This window comes from Suillus bovinus (genome assembly GCF_016758785.1).
Source record: "Suillus bovinus strain UH-Sbo-P2 chromosome Unknown EDB93scaffold_120, whole genome shotgun sequence".
NCBI lineage: Eukaryota > Fungi > Basidiomycota > Agaricomycetes > Boletales > Suillaceae > Suillus > Suillus bovinus.
The window spans coordinates 58,811-78,725 of NW_024542176.1; the positions used below are offsets into that span (position 1 = coordinate 58,811).

Here is a 19,915-nt window from a genome sequence, read left to right on the forward strand (position 1 = left end):
CCGCGATCCCCGCCCTCACCGCAGACTTTAAAGAGCCGAAGTACTTCGGGAGACTGAGAAGGCACCTATAGTTCGCCCTGCACATCTGCCGCCGGATCCTGATATGGTTACTGTCGAACAATGTACAAACATCCGAGATAAGAGTTGGAGATTTTTTTTTTGAAGGGAGTTTCGCACAAGTTGGACGCCAGTTGTTCGTCGTACGTTGGTGTTGAAATATAGAGGCTTCCCTGTCACTGTGGTGAGTGCCAGTTTAAGGCTTAAGCTTAAATATTCGGCTTATCCAAAGCATTCAAACCAGTGCCGTAGAAATAGGGCAAGGATGCGAAAAAATCGAACCTTCGACCAAACACCGGTCCCGTTGTCAAATTTTTGTCGTAAAAGTTCAGTTCAGGACTGAGCGTGAGCCACGGCACTAATAATGGCCGCTTCGATGAATAAATTACGTGGGCATAGTGGCATCAGGTATGAATCGTATGATACTATTCAGATTTCGTTCGACTTCCGACTCAAAAGCCCGCATCCGAACTTCAGTTCAGGACTGAACGGCAGCAGCACTACTAGTGACTGCCTCGGGCCTAGTAACATCCGATATAATGATATCCAAAATTGGTTGAACATTCAACTTACTTTAATAACCCTAGTACTTCCCAATTCAAGGTGAGCTCCAAGGTGAAAAGCCGCTGGTGGACAGATTAAAAGACTGCATCTACTCATAGGACAACACTCGCTTAGATCTTGATATACGCCGATGTATTCGTTCGAATCTTCACGATATCTCTGATCTCCCTCCTTTGCCAAGCTCATATTATTTCCGTAAACCGTCCTTCATCCAATCATATTTAACACCTGACCAAACAGCGGCTCCATTCTCAAAAGTTCGTATCCGACGTTCGGTTCAGGCCTAAACTGCAATAGCACTAGCAATGGCTGCCGTGGGCCTAGTGGTATCAAGTATGATGTCATTCAAATTCCGTTCGAATTTTGACCAATTTTACTAACCCGAGTATTCCTCAATTTAGTGCAGGCTCCATAGTGAAGAGCCGCTAGCTGGCAGATTTAAAGGGTTGACATCTGCCCATGGAACGACACTCACTTAGACCTCGATACACATCGACATGTTCGTTCGAATCTTCACAATTTCTGTGATCTCCCTTCTCCTTTCCCAGGTCTATGCTATGGCCGCTGTTGACACGACCTCGTCCAGTTCACCGATTAGCTGTGATGACGACGGCGAGCTTCATTGCTGCATGAAGGTGAGAAATATCCACAGACGTAGAAAGACAGTGTGCTTACCTATATTGCAAAAGGATTCGTCTAAACTGGGGGACGTTGATGATGAGCAGTGTCAAAACTACTCAGAGAATTGCTCAAGTGGCTATGTACCATCTTGTTGCTACATCGTGACCGACCTGGAGGTAAGCGTCACCATTCAGCTCAACAGCTCGGTCGATCTCAGTTTGTAACAGAATTACTATTACTGCCAAGTCATTCAGTACTCAGTTTGAAGTCTTGCAATGCTCCACCATCGGTTCAATACTGTCCTCCTTCGATGTGACTTACCTCCATTTCGCAGACTGGACGTACCCGGAGAGCTACATTCGCATTATAAACGAGCGGTTTCATGCTGGTGGTGCTCGTCGTGTAGTAGTACAACATACATGTCTACCGTCATTCATACTATAGGCTATGTCGACCTCCAACCATATCATTAATTCTTTCTTTCCCGCATTTATTGTATGATGCTGTAGAAGCTATCAACCAGTGAACTTTACAAGCATCCTTTTGATAAAACAAAGCCGCCAACTCTCGAAGCTTTTGTACAACTTAACAAGGAACATGAAATCCTAAATTATTTCAGTTCGGGTGAATGATATCGTTGACAGAGTTGACAGAGGGTTCGTAAGAAAATTGCCCGAATTAGATGTTTTGTGCGCGACGATCTGTAGAGGGGTACCTACCCCTCCATAGATTGGGAAATTTACAGACAAGTGCGAGAGCAACGGGTTGGCGTGTTGACGCGACCTTCCTAATGTGGTTCGGCTATTCGGTCAAGGCAGGCATGAGGATTAAACGTCACCCAGAGATACCTTCACGAGGGCCTGTACAATGGACCATTGCATTGTTGTAGCGAAAAATGTCAAAATGACCGGGAAAACACATTTTTCAGTGTGTCAAAAATTTATTAAAAACTCGTGGCAAAAACCCTTCGAGGGTAGGGGCGAGTTAAAAACTTGTCCTTAAATCCATGGGTAGTTTTTAACGGAGCCTTGTCTGAGAACGATGAAAGGGCTGACTACGCTACTGTACTACATATAGAAGTGCTACTGATGTCGTACTAGCCACAATGATACTGAAGCGAGCGTTTCCAGGGTGGCTCGATAGCGAACAGGGGTCGATCCGACTTGTACTAGTAGGTCAAATTAAGATGTGGCCTCACTGATGGTTCAAACTTAGGACTCACAGATACAAAGTAGTAAGTCGTCCATATAATTGATAGGCCAGGCTGGGCTTGATACTGTGACCAGCAGTAAGCTTCTCAGAGAAGCTCAACATACCAAATACAGACTATCGTGTATGCGGGCTTTGGTGCGCCACAGGTGATGAGGACATCCCATAAGAAACGACGAAGTCCGCGCCAAAGTCTGGGGGAAACGGCGTATGGGGGTGCAGGTGAGTGGCAAATCGAAATGTAACCGCTAAACATTGACTAGTAGCTCCTCACAGGTACCGCCAAAATGAATACGACCGTCTTCCTTCGCCTACGGCCCTACTAAGAGAAAGAGCCGAGAGACTCACAAAGCTTGTACGAGTCCACCTGTCCGAGTCTGATTGGCGAACTTGCTAATATGCATACGTATGAATCAGGAACTCGTAACCATTCAAGTTACACCTATCAAGGTGCAGCACTCGACCCAGCTGGGTGTGTCCGACAGGTCACCATATATCATTCGTCTGCCGAATATGAATCGCTTGTGCCCTGATGATTAAAAACGGGCTTAATATTCACTTCTGATCCGAGCGAGACAGACATCTACGTGGACTAAAAATTCACTATAAAGACTGACGATCTTGCACCTATATATTGCTCATCTCGACGTTCATTAATCCGATGACCGCTATTATATTAGTTCCCACTGTCACTCAAACAACCACTCCTGACTGCGAGCCCTCACAATTCATTTTACCCAACCTCATCAATTATTGCCCCTATCCCTTGCGACAGAACCGTCACTGTCATACGGTGGCACGTTCATCTGATCAATGGCTTATTGACGTCACACCGCAACTTGCAGAGCCCGAGATCAGAGGGTATGAACATACTGATATGGATACAGGCACATTAGCTGCTGTTTGCTATCCTGATGCAGATGAGTTCCATCTCCGAGTCTGCTCTGACTTCTTGAACTGGCTGTTCATCGTGGACGACTGGATGGAGTATAATGTTGTCGATGTACGGAAAACGCGCGAATCCTGTATTTCTGCATTACGCGATCCCATCAATTTTGACGCGGAACAACTTGGTGCAAAGATGTGCAAATCGTATGACCATTTTTCCCATCACATCACATTCTTTTTCAACGTCATTATGTGATTACTAGATTTTTCAGCCGCTTTCGGGAGACCGCCGGCGCCGGCTGCATAGAGCGGTTTATCCACGCAAGTGAATTGTTCTTCGCCGCTGTGGCTAAGCAGGTGGACGACCGTAGCAAAGGGGAATATGTATGATCTGCAATCTTGCATCGTCCTAAGGCGAGATCTAAGCGCAGCGAGGATGGGCTTTCCTCTCGTCGAATTCGTAGCTCGAATTGATCTCCCTGACGGAAGTTATATCGCATCCAGTTGTTGTGGCCTTGCAGGACGCTACCAACGATCATATGGTTTGGTCCAATGTAATTCTGTTCTGTCGTTGAACGCTAGGGTGGTGCTGACATTACACCACCAACAGGATATCTTCTCATACAACATGGAGCAATCTCGCGGTGACGTACACTGGCATAACATGGTCGCTGTGCTCATGCACGAGCGAGGATTAGACCTCCAAGGCGCCATCGACTATGCTGGCCAGATGTGCCAAGATGCCATCCAGCGCTTTGAATATAACCGTGCCATGCTCCCCTCATGGGGAGCAGAGGTTGACAGGCAGGTCGATATCTATGTCCAAGGGTTGCAGAACATCATAGTTGGCCCATTGCACTGGCAATCTAAATCCGCCCGTTATTTTGGTAAGGACGGACATGCTGTCAAGTGGGACCGAGTCGTCAAGCTGCTTCCCAAAGGCCCTCGTAGAGCCTGATGCCTGGCTTCTGGAGGTGAGATCGTTTTCACTTCTTTCACGCACTGCGCCATTCTTACGACTAGAACGTCAGTACATGATTTACATCTTATAGACCTGAAAGCTTTGTGTTAGTTGCATGATACGCCACATTTAACCTTCCTTACTTTATCCTTCGTAGCCTCGTGTTCTCTTGCGGGAAATACTACCTGCCTATATTTTACATCACCCATGTACATATAATAGTCTCTTCGTGCGAGGATCGAATTGAGGATTAGCGTGTTATTTAAATTTTAAGTTAAGGGTTGATCACTTACAAAGACAGCTTCATAGAGGTTGGAATAAGGTTTAGCCTGGCCTAGATGAAAATCGAGCGTCCAAGGCTAGCCTTAACATCCAAATGTCTGAAGAAGAGGCCCTGCAATATTCGTGATAAGATAAACTTAGATCTTTGCGAGTCATGGAAGTTGATTCAAAACGTTGCTGCAGCTTGTGAAGCTCTGCGCCAGTGTACGGCTGGAGTGCACGCCACCGAGGAGAACAAGCATTTCCTGGAAGCACCGCGGAGCGCTCTAACCTCTGAAGAAGCGATCGTGATTTCAATCCACGCCCAATCTAGCATCGACCAACCTAAGCCACTTGTGCAACAATATGACATAAAAGACTACCGAACAAAGGGGAAAGAGTCTGAAAGGCCACTATAGATGAAAGGGAATCATATATGATGAGTTGGCCGAGACTCAGCCAGAGAAGTCGATCACCATCCCAATCATTTCGCGCACGATGTCATTGTCATCCGAGCAATTGTCGTTCTATTTCAAAGAATTCGTCCAAAGTCTCAAGATCCAGGTTCGAACCTAAAACAACATTCTTCAGCGTTGTATAGCATACTAAAACTCACCCCAATACTGCAGATTTCCTCGTCCAACCAGGAGTCTCAAATCGATATCGAGTGCCCCCCTAGAGGAAACCATGAACATTATTACGGTTATAGCATTACCCAGGATTTCATTCTCGCCTTCGAGAACGAGATCAAAAGGTTCATCGATCCCACTGATTTTTATGATCCCACGTGCGCATCGTTGACCCGTAATTGGCTCATGAAGGAGTTGCGCCTCCGTCAGTTAGATTACAAGTGTTGTGTCGACCTGGTCTTAGAGCCTGAGGATTCTGCTGATGAAGATTCAGAGGAGGAGGTAGAAGGGTTGGCTGATGAAAAGGAGGACGATACGAAGACTGATGGAGATGAGGGCGGTGCAACTGACCACGAAGACATAAAGGAGGACGACACGAAGACTGATGAACAAGGATCGAGTCACTATGAAGACGAAAAAGATGACACAGAAGCTGACGAAGAAGCTGATACAAGTCACTATGGAGTCGAAAAGGACGACGATGATACAAAGACTGACGAAGGCGAGGGCGATCCAACCCACTTTGAAGACGAAAAAGAAGACGACCCAAAGACCGATGAAGATCAAGGCGATGCAAGTCATTACGAAGACGAAAAAGAAGACGACCAAAAGACTGATGAATATCAAGGCAATGCGAGTCATCACGAAGACGAAAAAGAAGACGACCCAAAGGCTGATGAAGATCAAGGCGATGCAAGTCAATACAAAGACAAAAACGACCACAGCAAGACTGACGACCACGAGGCCATTGTCAATGGCCATGATGAAGATACCAAGGAGGACGAAGATGAGGGCTATACAAGCCACGATGATAAAGACGAAACCTCGGTGATTGGATACGCAGACGACGAATTTGAAGTCGAGTACGATGCACAAGAGGTGGTGGTGGTTATCTCTGTTTGTTCAGACGATCCTGTCAGCTTCCAAGCACGACCTACACAAGCACAAATCGACATGATGACAGCATTGCTCTGCCAACCGCCTCAGTGGTGGGTGAGCTACAGGGACATTTAAATTGTATGGGTCAATAGTATGCAGGAATATAACATTAATTACTTACAAGTTCCCATTTCCGAGTTGCCTTTCATCACGGGCCCGCTTCGTCACGAAAAATATTTCATCGTCTAATTGGCACCCATGAGTACATAGACAACTCACCTTACATAATGCACAAACGATGAAGGAAAGCGTCGTGGCACAGCCACAGACCGCGTATCTTCTTCAGATAGTGGTAAGCCTGTCCACACTGCAGAACCGTCAATTTGCTCCTGATCAGCTTAGACTCCGAAAATCTCGCGAGGAACGGCACGAATCTCACGCATGGCCCATCCAGAATGATTTATGCGTCGTTACGGGTTTTGCTCATACGCGATCAACAATATTAATGGTCGACGATTGGTGCGAAATGTGCTGGCACATTTGTTAGGACCAGCATTGTGTGTAAGACTGAGTAAGTACAAATCCAAGTACTTCAATGCCGTCCAAAGTCAACACTACGTGTCAACTGTACTACGTGAAGTAGACGTTTTCCGTCCAGGATTCGTATCTATCTATGGTTTCAGTGAGACTCTTTACCTTCTCTCTCGCGGCCCCGACCGCAAGCCTGTGCAATGGAAATCTTAGCGGTGGATCGTCCAGGTGAGTGAGCTTCTCAATGACCACCACCACCTTTTCAGTGTCTCCGTCGGCCAGAGTTGAAGTCATAAACTGGCGGAATTTAGAACCAGGTAGCTCTGGGTCTGCATATGCTGGATGTTGAGGAACAAGTTGCATGTTACCCTTGAACATCCCCGTCCGGAATGGACCTGGTTCGATTATGGTAACCTACCTGCCATTAGCTCGAGTTCCGTCTTCAGACTAGATTGACCAAACCTTTATGTTCCAAGCCGGGTCCAGTTCTTGCGCGAGACTCTCGCTGAATCCCTCCATTGCTGGAGAACTAGTTTGAGATACTACGATGGCCTTAAGCGAACACGCTTACCGGGTTTACTATCAGAAGTAGCTGTTGGTGAGCATTCAAATCACGCATGGCCATGTTCACTCACGATGCGGCATAGTAGGACGCTGCAGCTCTTCCACGTAATCCCAACGAAGAAGAAACCTGCAACAATCTTCCTCCTATTGGTTTGTTCACTTCCCTGAACATCCGAATAGCCTCCCTCGTGACATTTGATGCACCCCAAAAGTTCACTTCGAAGATCTGACGAGCATCCTGATCGCTCTTGGACTCCGTCTCTCCGAGAATAGCCATACCCGCGTTGTTGAATACAACATCGACACGTCCGAATGCCTCTTTGGCTTTTGCGAATGCGGCAACAACCTCGGAAGTCTTTACAACATCCGTCTGGACGATCAACAACTGAGAAGATGGATACTGTTCGGCGAGACCGGATAGGGCTTCTTTGCGGCGTAGAGTTGCGACCACTTTGTTTCCGTTCTTCAACAGGAGTTCGGTCATGGAGCGACCAAATCCCGAGGACGATCCAGTGACTTCCATAGTTTCGTCAATTCTCAAAGCTCGATGAGGAGATACCAAGAACTTACCTAACCAGACCTTTGATTCTGCCATGAATTTGTTATGGATTGTAAGATGTAACTTGCAAGCGATGACAAGGCTTCAGATCTCAGAGTTGGCTTTATATCGCGCCATGGCAAACGATTACTGATGGAATCTTCAGTTAGTCCCTCAGTCAGCATGACATAGCCGGTTGCTTACCTGAGTTCCCATAATCAGCATAAATACTGTCTGCGATAATCATGCTGAGCATTGATTATCACTGCTTTTTGGCGTAACTGTTAAGGCCTAAGGCGTTAAGGGATGACAGTCTTAAGTTTTAACTACTTACACATACCTTTGAATCTCACTAATCGACTTTTGCGGGTGGTGATGCCTGGCAGCGAACTCCTGACAAGAACGCTGTTCAGTTCCATGAAATAAAAAAATGAACTGATCATCCCATCATTATGTGCATATGTACATCTACCCGCATCATATCCAAGATGCGGTCGTGCGTGGCAGCTGACAGTCAGCTTAAAGGAAATCGTCAAAATGTCAAAAAAGGATCAGTTATTACGTATTTATGATACACGTCGGAGTCGTCACTTCTCCATGTTCACCTCAGCTATCTTGCATTGAACATAATCTTTGCGCAGGATCTCATTCTCACTTCGACAATGCGGTCCATCAATAAAGGCGATACATGGGCGACAAGATGGCGCGGCTGGATATTTCTCGCTTGTGTTTTCATCTTTTTTATGCAAGCTGGCCTTTTCGCCGGTAACAATGATCGCACTTCTCAACGAGACTCGAGTTCACGAGCAAACTGGTTCTCGACTTCCTCAAAATGGCTCCCTTTTGTCAAGAATGAAAAAAAATCATACTCCCTCGCTGAACATCCCATACCGAAATTGATGGCGGATGCGGAGGAGAAGTTCAAGCATATGCTTTCTAGGCAAAGCAAGACTCTTGTGGACGCTGTGCGTGAATACAGGAAACGATACGGGCGCGAGCCTCCCAGAGGGTTTGGAGATTGGTGGCAGTTCGCGCAGGAACACAATGTAAGGCTGGTGGACGAGTTTGATGCCATTGATGAAGACCTGGCACCGTTCTGGAATATGTCTGGCGTAGAATTTCGAAGGAGGACAGTTCAAGTAAATGTGATCTCCACTTCACTACGATATCATGACGTTCATTTTGCAGGTCAGCGAACTTCCGTCTATTGATTTGGTCCGCATCATAGGTGGCAAGGCTGAAGGCCTTTCCATCGACACGTCGGGTAGCGAGCGTGGACATAGAGCACTTGGGGTTTATGACTTTGCTGGAGAAATTTGTAGATAAGGTGTGTTTACCCAGCCCTCTCTTCCCATTAGTTCTATTCATAAAGGCCCATAGCTCCCTGACATGCAATTTGCCATCAACTCGAAGGCGGAGGGCAGAGTCTTGGTACCTTGGGAACACCGCCAATTCCCTAACATGACGACACAAGATTCATCAGGTCTGCTATGTCATTGGTGAATTCAGAGTCATCCATTAATTGCGCGTCAGGTGGAATAACTTCCATGGTTGGAACTGGTTTCACTTCTGATTGGAGGGGGGAAGGAAGTGTTTGGGCAGCTTATCGCCGAACGTGTCCTCCTGAAACTGAAGCCCGTCGCCTTTACGCTTCATACCGCAATCCCAATGCTCAAAATTCAAAAGTCTTCTTCGGCTCCGCTCCAGCTCCTGGAGACGAATTCTCCTTTGTGCCAAGTGTCGAAGATTCTATCGATTACTGCTCGTATCCTTGGGCTCACTACTTCCAAGGCCACTTTTTCTCGGACTGGCGCACGATACCTGTGCTTTACCCCGTTCTATCTCCCGCGAAGGCCTCAGGATTTTTGGATATCAGGATTCCGAGCCACTATTATTTCGGACAACATCCCAGGTACACTTATGGATTCAATGCTCACGGTGACGAGCCCCATGACGTTGATGTGATGGAGGTTCCATGGGAAAAAAAGACAGATGTCGTTTTCTGGCGGGGTGCAGATACTGGTGGTGGTAGCACTCCCCCGGGCTATGCATCACATTACCAGAGACACAGGTAATTCATCGCTGGGCTTGCTTCCCTATCACGCGGTTCTTATTTTTCACTATAGATTTCTTCACATGACACACGAGAGCGTAACAGGAAATCGCACGATTATCCATGCTGACCCCTCGAGCGCTAATAACTTCATTACTACTGAGGTGCCTGTGCGACAGCTGAATGCTGAGATGATTGATGCTGCATTTGTTTCGACAGCTGGCGAGTATCCTGGCGGCGAGGAAGCACTTAGGAAAAGTCACCGCTTCGCATCACCCGTTCCCCTGGGTCAGCACTGGGCGTACAAATATCTGCTTGATCTTGACGGTATGGGTTACTCGGGACGTTTCCTAGCACTTTTATCTAGTGAAAGCGCCGTGGTAAAGAGTACTGTGTGGCAGGAGTTCCTCTCAGATTGGTTACAGCCATGGTGTGTTTCATAACTGGTACTCGGATGCAGGGCTGAATGGCAAGCAAGGCTACACTATATACCTTTATCCTCATCTTACGGCGAGATATACAACATCCACGCGTATTTCTCAGGACCTACGCCCTCAACTTTGGCTGCTGCAAATTTGACTACCACACCCCCAATACAGTCACTAGACGGCGACCAGCGTTTACAGCGCATCGCACGTGCGGGCCGACAGTGGAGAAAAACAATTGGGAGGACTGTCGATATGGAAGGTGCGTTCTGGCTTTGCGGGCATGTATTTGCAAATTGGCTTGACTTGACTTTGTTTGGCAATAGCGTACGTCTACAGACTATGTTTGGAGTATGCGAGACTGTGGGCCGATGATCGTGACACGATGAATTTTGTGCTGTAATATAGAGATAAGCTGCGTACTGCGGCAAAGCTTACGGTGTCTTGATGTCTGATCATATCACTTCATTTGAATCTCATATCAGCTTTCGTGGAGTATTGAGCCATCAGAGTTGTTCATATAACTTATGCCTTTGAAGGACGCAAGAGTGGTGCGGAATGTATCAGATTCGCGGTGCTTGCGCATGAGAGCCGAACTTGGACTTGTTGATCGCCGTTGACTTCGCAGAACACGGTAAAATCGTTGTAGAAAAAGTCATCGACAACAGATTCCGGGCGCAAACCATCCACTGGTACGTTGTCACGTATTATCAGAAGAAACCGGAACTTGGGATTGAATTGGGCTTCTGCGGTGCATATCGACTGTAGTGGGGTCTTGGGTATAAGAGAAGCATTTGTACTTATTGATGCCTCTGAAGGGTGTAACTGAAGAAAGATACGGTGTACCGGACTCCTCTCGACTAATAAGTTTAGAGACACGAGCAGTACGGAAGATTATTATCGTGGTGCACAGCGATTGCAAGTGTGTAATATGCATACGAAGCGGAACTTGGAAGCAGACGGCCGACCGTGATTGCGGTGTTATCGTGCGATGATGTGAATGATTCGTGATTTAGCGAAGCACGAGAAACACGAGGACACCGTTGGCAGTGCGAAAGACCCTCTGCCAACAGATGCAAGCCAGAGGAGGCCACTGAGAGGCAGAAGCTGGCAGAAGTCGGAACTTCGAAGTCTCGGATCAATGCCTGACGTAAGATTTGATGAACGGGAATACCCGATAGAACACTCAGCTTGGTTACCCCCATTATCACGTTTTGATCAAAGGTATTTTCTACGTAGATGATCTTTGTCGTGCCTGTTTAGACTCGCTTGACAGTCCAAGTGGCGTACGGAACGCGTATTGTTTGGCAAAGGCTTTAGAAATAAACAGAGCCAAAGGATTACCAACGGCCCGCCTGATAATCAATGAATCATTCAGCATCACGACCATCATCATGTTCGTTCACGCCGGATCTATGGTTTGGACGCGAGGCCTCTTGATATTGATAAGCATATCCAATCATCCCCTGAGGCTTACAAGAAAACCTGGCAGGAACCCCGCGGGCTGAAACCAAGTTGAAATACGGTGCAAGATGAAGCCATTCGTGGAATCGCACATGACCGTCGATGCTTCACGAATGCCTAGGACCGCCGTTATTCCAGTCTCAGGCCGTATCTTTGTCTTGGGGTGCAAAAATAGAGTGGTCCTTCTCCATCCAAAAAAGGCTTCCTGGTCTTAGGAAGAAGGAAGGTGAGAGATATAGATAAGGCGACCCTGACGAACAACATGGCATGGTCAATAAGGCGGACCAAAGTAATCAAACGGAGTCATCTGGGTTGACACAAAATTCGTGGGTACGATGACCAGGTATTCTTTAAATTGAGGATCACCGGTTGAATCGCCCATGATGATCTCGGTGATTCCCCATCTACTCCTGCTAATCCAGTCATCGGTCTACGATCAGTTCTCGGTGTCTGACGATGAGTGCGTACATGGTATGATTAGTCACGGGGACCCCCGTTCGTTACATTGAGGACGAGCGAAGGTATTCTGGAGACGGTCAACTGGCTAACCTATTGCTGATTTTGGCATGTATCTCCATATGTTATCGAATCTGTCGCTGAGTAGGACGAGGAAGCCGTCCTTGGTTGTTTCACTTGGTCGATTCGGGTGCAGGCTGGCTACACTGGACCCCTCGATCGTCGATCCATATCCATCTTCTCTTTCCGATGGCGGGACCAGGCGACTGGAACTTGGTGTCTGTGTTGGGCATGTCGCGGTTCTTCATGGCTGCGTCCACCGCCATAGTACTTATCGGGTTTTGGCACGTTGCCTTCTGTCCACCACAGGAGGCGTCTGAGCCGAGTATGGCTATCATCTGATGGCGGTGTGCGAACGTGTGGAAGGCGGCCTTGCACAGCTTCACCCAACCACATTCTTTGAATCGATCTGTGGTAGTGCTTTGATATGTGCCAAATGTGCAGCACACACAGGTGCGCTATGGACACCTCGTTCAGGTGCAAGTTGATGGGCCTCGTGTTCACATCTTATTAGATTTGTTCAAGATGCAAGCTGTGACTGAGCTTATTGCTCGAGTGTAGCTGCAGACATATTAGTCCTCTGGTATGTAGGTAGCGTGAAGCAATATGTTTTTTTGTGGGACAAACCCAAAAACTGGTTGAATTCGGCCTTCGGCGTCCCGCCCGAGTCACGTGCACTTCATAAATTAGAAGCGCTGAAATGAAATGTTTTGATTCAAACAATCGCGGATGACCGGGAGTGGGGGTGGTTTGCTGTTGGTCCGTTCTGTACAAAGGACGGTATGTCAAACAAAACATGCACGTGTCAGCTGATTGTTGACTTCTATCATGATCACAGGATTCAGAGTAAATCAACCGAAATAACAGTGTATTATGCTTGTTGCTTTCGCAGAGACAAAAAGACGCTTGTACGTATAAAATCTTGTTACCTTTCACTACAGACATTGCCATGCTGACGCCGCGTTGTACTCAGTCTTGTAGGCGGTTCCAAATCAGACGTGAAGTTCTTGAACTCTATTCAATTGTCAGGCCCGCTATCTTTCAAGATGAGATCAGGAACGTCCGTTCGAATGCGAAACTCCGGCTTGGAAATACTAGCGGGTTTGCCAAATTTTACCAAAGATGTCTTGCTGTACCTCCAACCCCATCTTGTCTACGATGAATCAAACACGTTGTGGGCGCGTGATTGGCTCGATGTCATCGCTGTCCATTGGATCTCGGCACGCCAGATGTGGCTCTTTTTGGCCACTCACTGTTTCCGGCTGGTAAATAGAGTCCCGTCCACTTCCACAGATCCTCACTCTTTTCCTTAACCATTAGCGACATCTCAAGTATTGCGATGCATAGATCAGCACTAGGCTCTCCAACACCATCTGCTGCGAGTCGCCTCTCAGATAGCAGCCGTTCGGATGGCAGTCGTCAATTCGCGCGGAACGGAAGCGTGACAGAATTCGAAATCGAGCGACCACTCAAAATGAATACATCATCTCCAAAGCGGCCAGGCGTTCGTCGTCGTCAGTCTGAATATGGCGCTGAAAGTGCTCTTCGTGCGAGCGTGTCACGTTTACTCACCGCCAAAGCGCGTCCGTTCACTGTCACTGGTCACATCCCAATGGACCCGGCGTCCTTGGTGCTATTCTTTCGCTCAAAGGTGAGCTGTTCGTGGCACTGATTAATAGTCGTTATCTGAATCTGAGTCCGATTTACAGAGTGGCATCACGCACTCGCTTGATTTCCCCATCAACATTGATTACGACACACCTCCGGCTCTAGAAGTACTACTAGCAGCATGTAAACCCCACCCAACACCTGGATTTGATGTATATCCTGATCGTGAAACACTATTCTACCCCTCAAATCTTCCTTTGACGGCCACTCTTGAAATCGCCAACCATCCCATCCTCGACGCGGTGCGTAATGCACTGTTTCCGGCATTACCCATGGGACATTACCTCACCGCCCTGAGAGATAAACTGGAGGTGATGGTAACTGGAGCACGTATGGCGCCCCAACCCCGTACATTACGCAACGATGGTAGAGTTGCTACAATATGTGTCACTCTTCCCGTTCACCATCGCGGCGGAAATATGATTGTCCGAGATGCAGAAGGGACAGAAGAGAAGTTCTTCGGAGGTGGAGGCAAACCTTCGGAGGTCCACTGGACTGCATTCCTTGGGGAATGCGAATACGAAGTCGAAACCATTCAGCAAGGATGCAGAATGAGCTTCACGTATGCTGTGCACCTGAAGACATACGGCGCAGCAGTCGATCCTCTGATCACACCTAGTGAATATTTCCTTGATCTTCTTTCCCCAGTCCTCAGCCTGTCTCGCGGGCGCAAAGTAGCATTCTATTTGACGCAGGACTACGGCGTCAACCCCTCGGAGGGCCTGGCCGAATCTTTGGTACCTCATGTGAGTTTCAGCTGTCTGCTGGCAGGACTTTATTGACGTAAGGTGACCAGCTTAAGGGCAGCGATTCACTTTTATACCATGCCCTGAAGGTGTACAAACTTGCGCCGGAGCTGCATTGGGCAGCGGGGGGATACGTCTGGCCCATCGATCGGACCGTAGAATGCGGAAACGATGTTCTGGATTCACCAACAAGCTTATCATCAATGGGCTTCCCGAGCGCTTTTGGATCACCTGCTCGTTCAGCAAAATCCGTCCGTGGTCCGATGAGCTACTACGGTGGTCCGGAAGAAGATGACGTAGAGATAATGAAAATCGAAGCTCACAACCTGAGGATGAGGGTTGAAGAAAGTGGTGCAATCCCTCTTTCTCAAGCGGAAATCTTCATCCTTTCAGATTGGGTTCCCGGCCCGCTTGCGAAGGAGAGGGTATACTTTGTGTCTAATGGAGAACTTGAGAAGTTGATAGTGAATGTTCTCCTTGTTATTTATGTTCCCTAAGGCTTGATTGGGGGGAGGGAGGGTATAAAGGACGTAATCTGCTAATCATTTAATAATTGGCTGCTGGAACGGCTGCGATGGAACTCATTCCGGACACTTACTAGTATTTGTACTTGTACTATTTACTGCCTGCAAGTAATGATGTATCTGATAAACTTTTACCGCCGAGAACATATTCGGCAAAATGGCAGATTTGAACTCCGCCCGAATCGTGTAATACTCACGATTTCGTTGGTCGCTGTGTATCGCGACGAGCACCGTTATTCCCCGCTTTTTTAACCGGCAGCGCTCGTCCTTGCGAGTGACTAGCACTTGTTCGGTTTTCTCTGCACATTTCTTGGTCGTCCAAATTATTAATGTTACGCTTGGTTTCGCGACCCTCCTCAACGGGGCGACTCGGGAAAGTCGTTTGCTCTGGTGCTTCACATGGTGCGCCTGCCTTGACCTCCGTATCACCTTAGGTATTCATATCTTGTAGGCCGCAGGTCCATAGCGTCCACATCTGCACGTCAAGCTGACATCACTCTTACTGTTGACGGGAAGGAGGTAACGGTTCCGCAAGGTACATATATTTATGTTTCTGTTCGCGTTTCGCGTTTTAGACAGCTTATTATCGCGCAGGGTCCGCGTTGATTCAAGCTTGTGAGGCTGCTGGTGCTACGATTCCTCGGTACGTCTTTTCTATATGTTTATACTACTCCAGTAATTGCTCACTAACTCCCTCTTCAGGTTCTGCTACCATGACAGGTTCGTTAGGATGCCTTCTCTTTCTTGACACATTGTAGAGGCTGAAACTGCCTTCTAGACTCGCGATTGCTGGTAACTGCCGGTGAGTGGAAAGTGTGACAGCGAAAGGGAGGCAGTATTTTGACGCTTATTCTAGTATGTGTCTGGTTGAGGTCGAGCGTTCCCCAAAGCCAGTAGCATCTTGGTATGACAATGTAGTCATTTTTTCGAGTCCCTGTGCTTATAGGTGACGTTCAGTGCTATGCCGGCCATGCCTGGTTCTAAGGTGTTCACAAATACCCCACTGGTTCATGAAGCTCGGTAAGATGAGGGTATCTGCATTTTACCGCGTCTGCTCACAAAGTGTGCAGTGAGGGTGTCATGGAATTCCTTCTAGCCAACCACCCACTCGACTGCCCTATCTGTGACCAAGGTGGTGAATGTGACCTTCAGGACCAGTCCATGCGATACGGCTCTGACCGTACGCGTTTCCACGAAATCACGGGCAAGCGTGCAGTGGAGAACAAGGACCTTGGACCTCTTGTTAAGACTTCCATGAACCGTTGCATTCAATGCACTCGGTGTGTCCGGTTTGCTAATGAGGTTGCTGGTGTCGAGGAGCTTGGTACGACGGGTCGCGGTAATGACCTCCAAATCGGCATGTATGTTGAGAAGACCATGGATTCCGAACTTTCTGGCAACATCGTCGATCTTTGTCCCGTCGGTGCTTTAACAAGTAAACCATACGCTTTCCACGCCAGACCATGGGAACTAAAAAACACCGAATCCATCGATGTTATGGATGCTGTCGGTTCGAATATTCGCGTCGACTCTCGTGGTGTCCAGGTAATGCGAATCCAGCCTCGAACCAACGACGAAGTCAATGAGGAGTGGATCAGTGATAAGACGCGCTATGCTTATGACGGCTTGAAGTTCCAGCGCTTGACGACGCCTCTCATCAAGCAGGGCGACCGTTTCGTTGCAGCTTCGTGGGAGGAAGCTCTACAAGCAATTGCAGATGGTATAGCCTCTTCAGGGGCCACTGGCAATGAGATCCAAGCCGTTGCTGGACACCTTGCTGACACCGAGTCCCTTGTCGCCCTCAAAGACCTGATCAACCGCCTAGGGTCAGACAATCTTGCGCTCGACCAGATTAATGGCAGTGCACCGCCCCCACATGGTGTTGACATTCGCTCCAATTATCTCTTCAACTCTACCATCCCTGGTGTTGAAGAAGCCGATGCCATCCTGCTTGTTGGTACTAACCCACGCCACGAGGCTGCTGTCCTTAACTCTCGCATTCGCAAGAGCTGGCTGCACACAAGTCTTGAGGTCGGCCTCATCGGCGAGCGTGCTGATACGGCATACGGTTACGACTACCTTGGTGCAGACTCTAAGGCTCTTGCTGACTTCATTGCTGGAAAGGGAGCATTTGCAGCCAAATTCAAAGCAGCCAAGCGGCCTCTGATCATCGTCGGGAGCGCTCTTGCGGAGCAACCCGACGGTGCTGCTGCTTACAATGCGGTGGCCAAGTTTGTCGAGAAGAACAAAGATTCTCTCATTACCCCTGAGTGGAATGGCTTCTCCGTCCTACATAGGGTAAGCCTTGACTTTTAACTTTCAAGTTTCAGGCGAATCAATTGCCTTTAAGATTGCTTCTAGACCTGCGGCATACGAAATTGGGTTTGTTCCCTCGAAGAAGGCCGCAAGTACCCAACCCAAATTTATCTACTTGCTTAACGCAGATGAAGTAGACCCCAAGTCTATACCTGCGAATGCTTTCGTCGTTTACCAAGGCCACCACGGAGATCTTGGCGCCTCACTTGCTGATGTTTGCTTGCCTGCCGCAGCATACACTGAAAAGGCTATGACATGGGTGAACACGGAGGGCCGGTCTCAAGTAGGTCGTGCCGCTGTTCCCCCACCTGGAGCTTCTCGCGAGGACTGGAAAATTATCCGGTACGCTGCTATTTTCGTTCGACTGTTTTTTATACTCACTTCCTATGTTCTAGCGCCCTTTCGGAGGTTCTTGGTTCACCACTGCCCTACGACGATGTCCTGAGTTTGCGTGACCGCATGTGGGATATCTCGCCCACTCTCGTTCGCTACGATGTTGCAGAACGGACATCTCCTGAAATCGCTGTGGCGGGTCTTCAGACCATAGCAGCCAATACGGCATCCGCAAAGGTCTCTGGCAAGCCCTTCCTCAAGCCCATCTCCAACTTTTATCAAACCGATCCCATCTCACGCGCGTTAGTATCTCATTATCATTTGTTTCTAAACTCAAGCTCACGCATCGCTGGTAGATCCGTCACTATGGCACAATGTACGCGCGCTTTTGTCAAGGGAGAGGACTATGGGTTCAGTGAGAAGGGCTCAGAGTCAGCGTATGCGTGACGGATGTATACTAATAGTAGGAGTAGTTGTGGCAATTTCTTAAATTTATCTTAGATACACGAGGCTCCTGCTTAAGATTATGACCAGCCTACAAAGCTTAAAGGCTAGAGCGCTTCTGCTCTGCGACAAGCTGTTTTTGGCAAGACCGGTTGTTCTAATACTCGTTCGCTTGTGTTCGACTTCGAGCCGGACCGCCGCCAAGAACGTGTCCTTCTGTCCCGTTTCTTTTCATCCATTCCCATGACATCCTTCCTAATTGGCGCACATACCAACCGCAGTATACCAACAGAATGGAAGGACGATGCGGATCGTGATTGCCCATTCTGCCGTATCATCGCAGGCGAAATGCCCTCGACGCGTCTGTATGAGGATGATAAGGTCATCGCTATTCTAGGTATTTGAATTGTCACTGAGAAGTTGGCGAAAACTGTATTAACCCCCTGCACAGATATCTTGCCTTTAAGACGTGGGCACACTCTCGTTATACCCAAAGCCCATTATTCGCGGGTGTCAGAATTACCCTCAGAATATGCCAGTGCAGTGGGGCAGGCTGTGACGAAAGTGGCACATGGACTGACGAAAGGTGAGGATGCTGTTATGATCTTCGGTTGGATATACTAAGGAAACTGGCGCGAAGCACTGGGTAATACTGCGCTCAATGTGGTGTGCAATCAGGAATATGCGCAAGCAGTGCCACACGTATGTGATGTCTACAGCTTTGGAGCTCACTTTATGATGTTGCTGCTTAGGTTCACTACCATATTATTCCTGCCCCGTCATTTGACTCGAGCGCAAGAGCGGAACCATCGGAGAAAGCGAAGGAGAATGGCAGAGTTTTAAGTCAGCGGGAGATGCACCAGCGAGAATTCGAGTCGAGGGATGAGCTCGATGAGGATGAAGGGAAGGCTTTGGCTGTGAGGATACGAGCCAGTCTATGACGGTACGGAGTGATGTCCATCTCGTCTAGTGTTTGAAGCATATCTTACTAGCTCATTGTACCGCTGATATCATCCCCCCAGACTCTACTGCTATCATGTAGGTGAGACTCCTGATAGCTTAAGTATGTACCGCCTATCTTTGACGACTGATTTATACTTCATGCATTGCACTGATCCGCATCCAGACGACTTCTGATCTCGAAAGCTTTCCAGTTGCAATGTCACAGCGCTAACGAAACAATGCTGGACAACCCTTATTTAGTCAGTCTCATGAGACATAGCCGCATCAACTCGGTCCTGCACAAAGTGGCCTATCGGATGCGCACTACACCACAAGCGCTGTGGCTCTGCTGCACTTTTCAGGGCGGTGCTATGCGCTTTCGCTGACTTGAGGCCACCATTCTAGCTGCGAGCACGAATTATAAATTATAAAGAAATCCAGAAATGAAGAACAAGCCCCTGGTGTCTCGGAATCCGAAGTAAGTAATAGTAATATGCCAGTACATGTCACTGTACTGGCTGTTGTGCCACCTTCATGGTCGCGTTTACTTACCAGGCCATGCGTATCACCTTGCTGTCCATCACGGACACAAAATACGAAGCTGCAACATCAACCCCACTGTCGTTACTGGTAAGTGAAAACTCCGCCAGCAAAACTTTGAATCCAATAAGCTGAGTATGCCAATCCGACATATAGGCCCATCTGATGACGCCACTGTCACTGTCTTGTTCGGATGCCACGATCCAATCAGACGATGTTGCTAAATTTCCATCAGACGCATT

At 48.0% G+C, this 19,915-nt stretch overlaps 7 protein-coding genes across 7 annotated transcripts; 6 read left to right on the top strand and 1 right to left on the bottom strand.

Moving 5' to 3' along the window:
• Nucleotides 1-893: 893 nt before the first annotated feature.
• Nucleotides 894-1,594, top strand: EDB93DRAFT_141869 (uncharacterized protein). The gene is made up of 4 exons (XM_041455496.1): nt 894-954; nt 1,023-1,256; nt 1,311-1,418; nt 1,470-1,594. The coding sequence occupies exons 2-4, from the start codon at nt 1,119-1,121 to the stop codon at nt 1,506-1,508; spliced, it is 285 nt and encodes a 94-aa protein (XP_041301629.1). The 5' UTR covers nt 894-954; nt 1,023-1,118; the 3' UTR covers nt 1,509-1,594.
• Nucleotides 1,595-3,112: 1,518 nt separating this feature from the next.
• On the top strand, nt 3,113-4,556 carry EDB93DRAFT_1266988 (isoprenoid synthase domain-containing protein; the record flags this gene model as incomplete). Its single annotated transcript, XM_041454261.1, has 4 exons — nt 3,113-3,543; nt 3,612-3,723; nt 3,804-3,893; nt 3,950-4,556. 4 exons carry the CDS (start codon nt 3,113-3,115, stop codon nt 4,295-4,297), a joined length of 981 nt encoding a protein of 326 aa, XP_041301630.1. The 3' UTR covers nt 4,298-4,556.
• Nucleotides 4,557-6,419: 1,863 nt separating this feature from the next.
• EDB93DRAFT_1340700 (NAD(P)-binding protein) lies at nt 6,420-8,118 on the bottom strand. The gene is made up of 6 exons (XM_041455458.1): nt 8,043-8,118; nt 7,907-7,993; nt 7,236-7,852; nt 7,172-7,179; nt 7,063-7,121; nt 6,420-7,014 (listed from the first exon to the last, which is right to left on the bottom strand). The coding sequence occupies exons 3-6, from the start codon at nt 7,757-7,759 to the stop codon at nt 6,700-6,702; spliced, it is 906 nt and encodes a 301-aa protein (XP_041301631.1). The 5' UTR covers nt 7,760-7,852; nt 7,907-7,993; nt 8,043-8,118; the 3' UTR covers nt 6,420-6,699.
• A 169-nt stretch (nt 8,119-8,287) lies between these two features.
• Nucleotides 8,288-10,788, top strand: EDB93DRAFT_1183126 (uncharacterized protein). The gene is given in 8 exon segments (XM_041450707.1): nt 8,288-8,841; nt 8,891-8,966; nt 8,986-9,029; nt 9,083-9,185; nt 9,236-9,773; nt 9,829-10,185; nt 10,234-10,442; nt 10,507-10,788. 8 exon segments carry the CDS (start codon nt 8,365-8,367, stop codon nt 10,581-10,583), a joined length of 1,881 nt encoding a protein of 626 aa, XP_041301632.1. The 5' UTR covers nt 8,288-8,364; the 3' UTR covers nt 10,584-10,788.
• A 2,236-nt stretch (nt 10,789-13,024) lies between these two features.
• On the top strand, nt 13,025-15,113 carry EDB93DRAFT_142132 (uncharacterized protein). The gene is made up of 4 exons (XM_041455497.1): nt 13,025-13,068; nt 13,134-13,811; nt 13,870-14,574; nt 14,625-15,113. The coding sequence occupies exons 2-4, from the start codon at nt 13,500-13,502 to the stop codon at nt 15,069-15,071; spliced, it is 1,464 nt and encodes a 487-aa protein (XP_041301633.1). The 5' UTR covers nt 13,025-13,068; nt 13,134-13,499; the 3' UTR covers nt 15,072-15,113.
• Nucleotides 15,114-15,284: 171 nt separating this feature from the next.
• On the top strand, nt 15,285-18,338 carry EDB93DRAFT_1332337 (Ndufs1, NADH-ubiquinone oxidoreductase 75kD subunit (775)). Its single transcript, XM_041455244.1, has 11 exons — nt 15,285-15,500; nt 15,550-15,633; nt 15,693-15,741; nt 15,801-15,818; nt 15,877-15,900; nt 15,955-16,002; nt 16,056-16,118; nt 16,169-17,396; nt 17,449-17,756; nt 17,810-18,049; nt 18,104-18,338. The coding sequence occupies exons 1-11, from the start codon at nt 15,428-15,430 to the stop codon at nt 18,192-18,194; spliced, it is 2,226 nt and encodes a 741-aa protein (XP_041301634.1). The 5' UTR covers nt 15,285-15,427; the 3' UTR covers nt 18,195-18,338.
• Nucleotide 18,339: 1 nt separating this feature from the next.
• On the top strand, nt 18,340-19,612 carry EDB93DRAFT_1183146 (HIT-like protein). Its single transcript, XM_041450708.1, has 6 exons — nt 18,340-18,588; nt 18,643-18,777; nt 18,832-18,893; nt 18,944-19,134; nt 19,184-19,233; nt 19,318-19,612. Exons 1-4 carry the CDS (start codon nt 18,435-18,437, stop codon nt 19,130-19,132), a joined length of 540 nt encoding a protein of 179 aa, XP_041301635.1. The 5' UTR covers nt 18,340-18,434; the 3' UTR covers nt 19,133-19,134; nt 19,184-19,233; nt 19,318-19,612.
• Nucleotides 19,613-19,915: the final 303 nt, after the last annotated feature.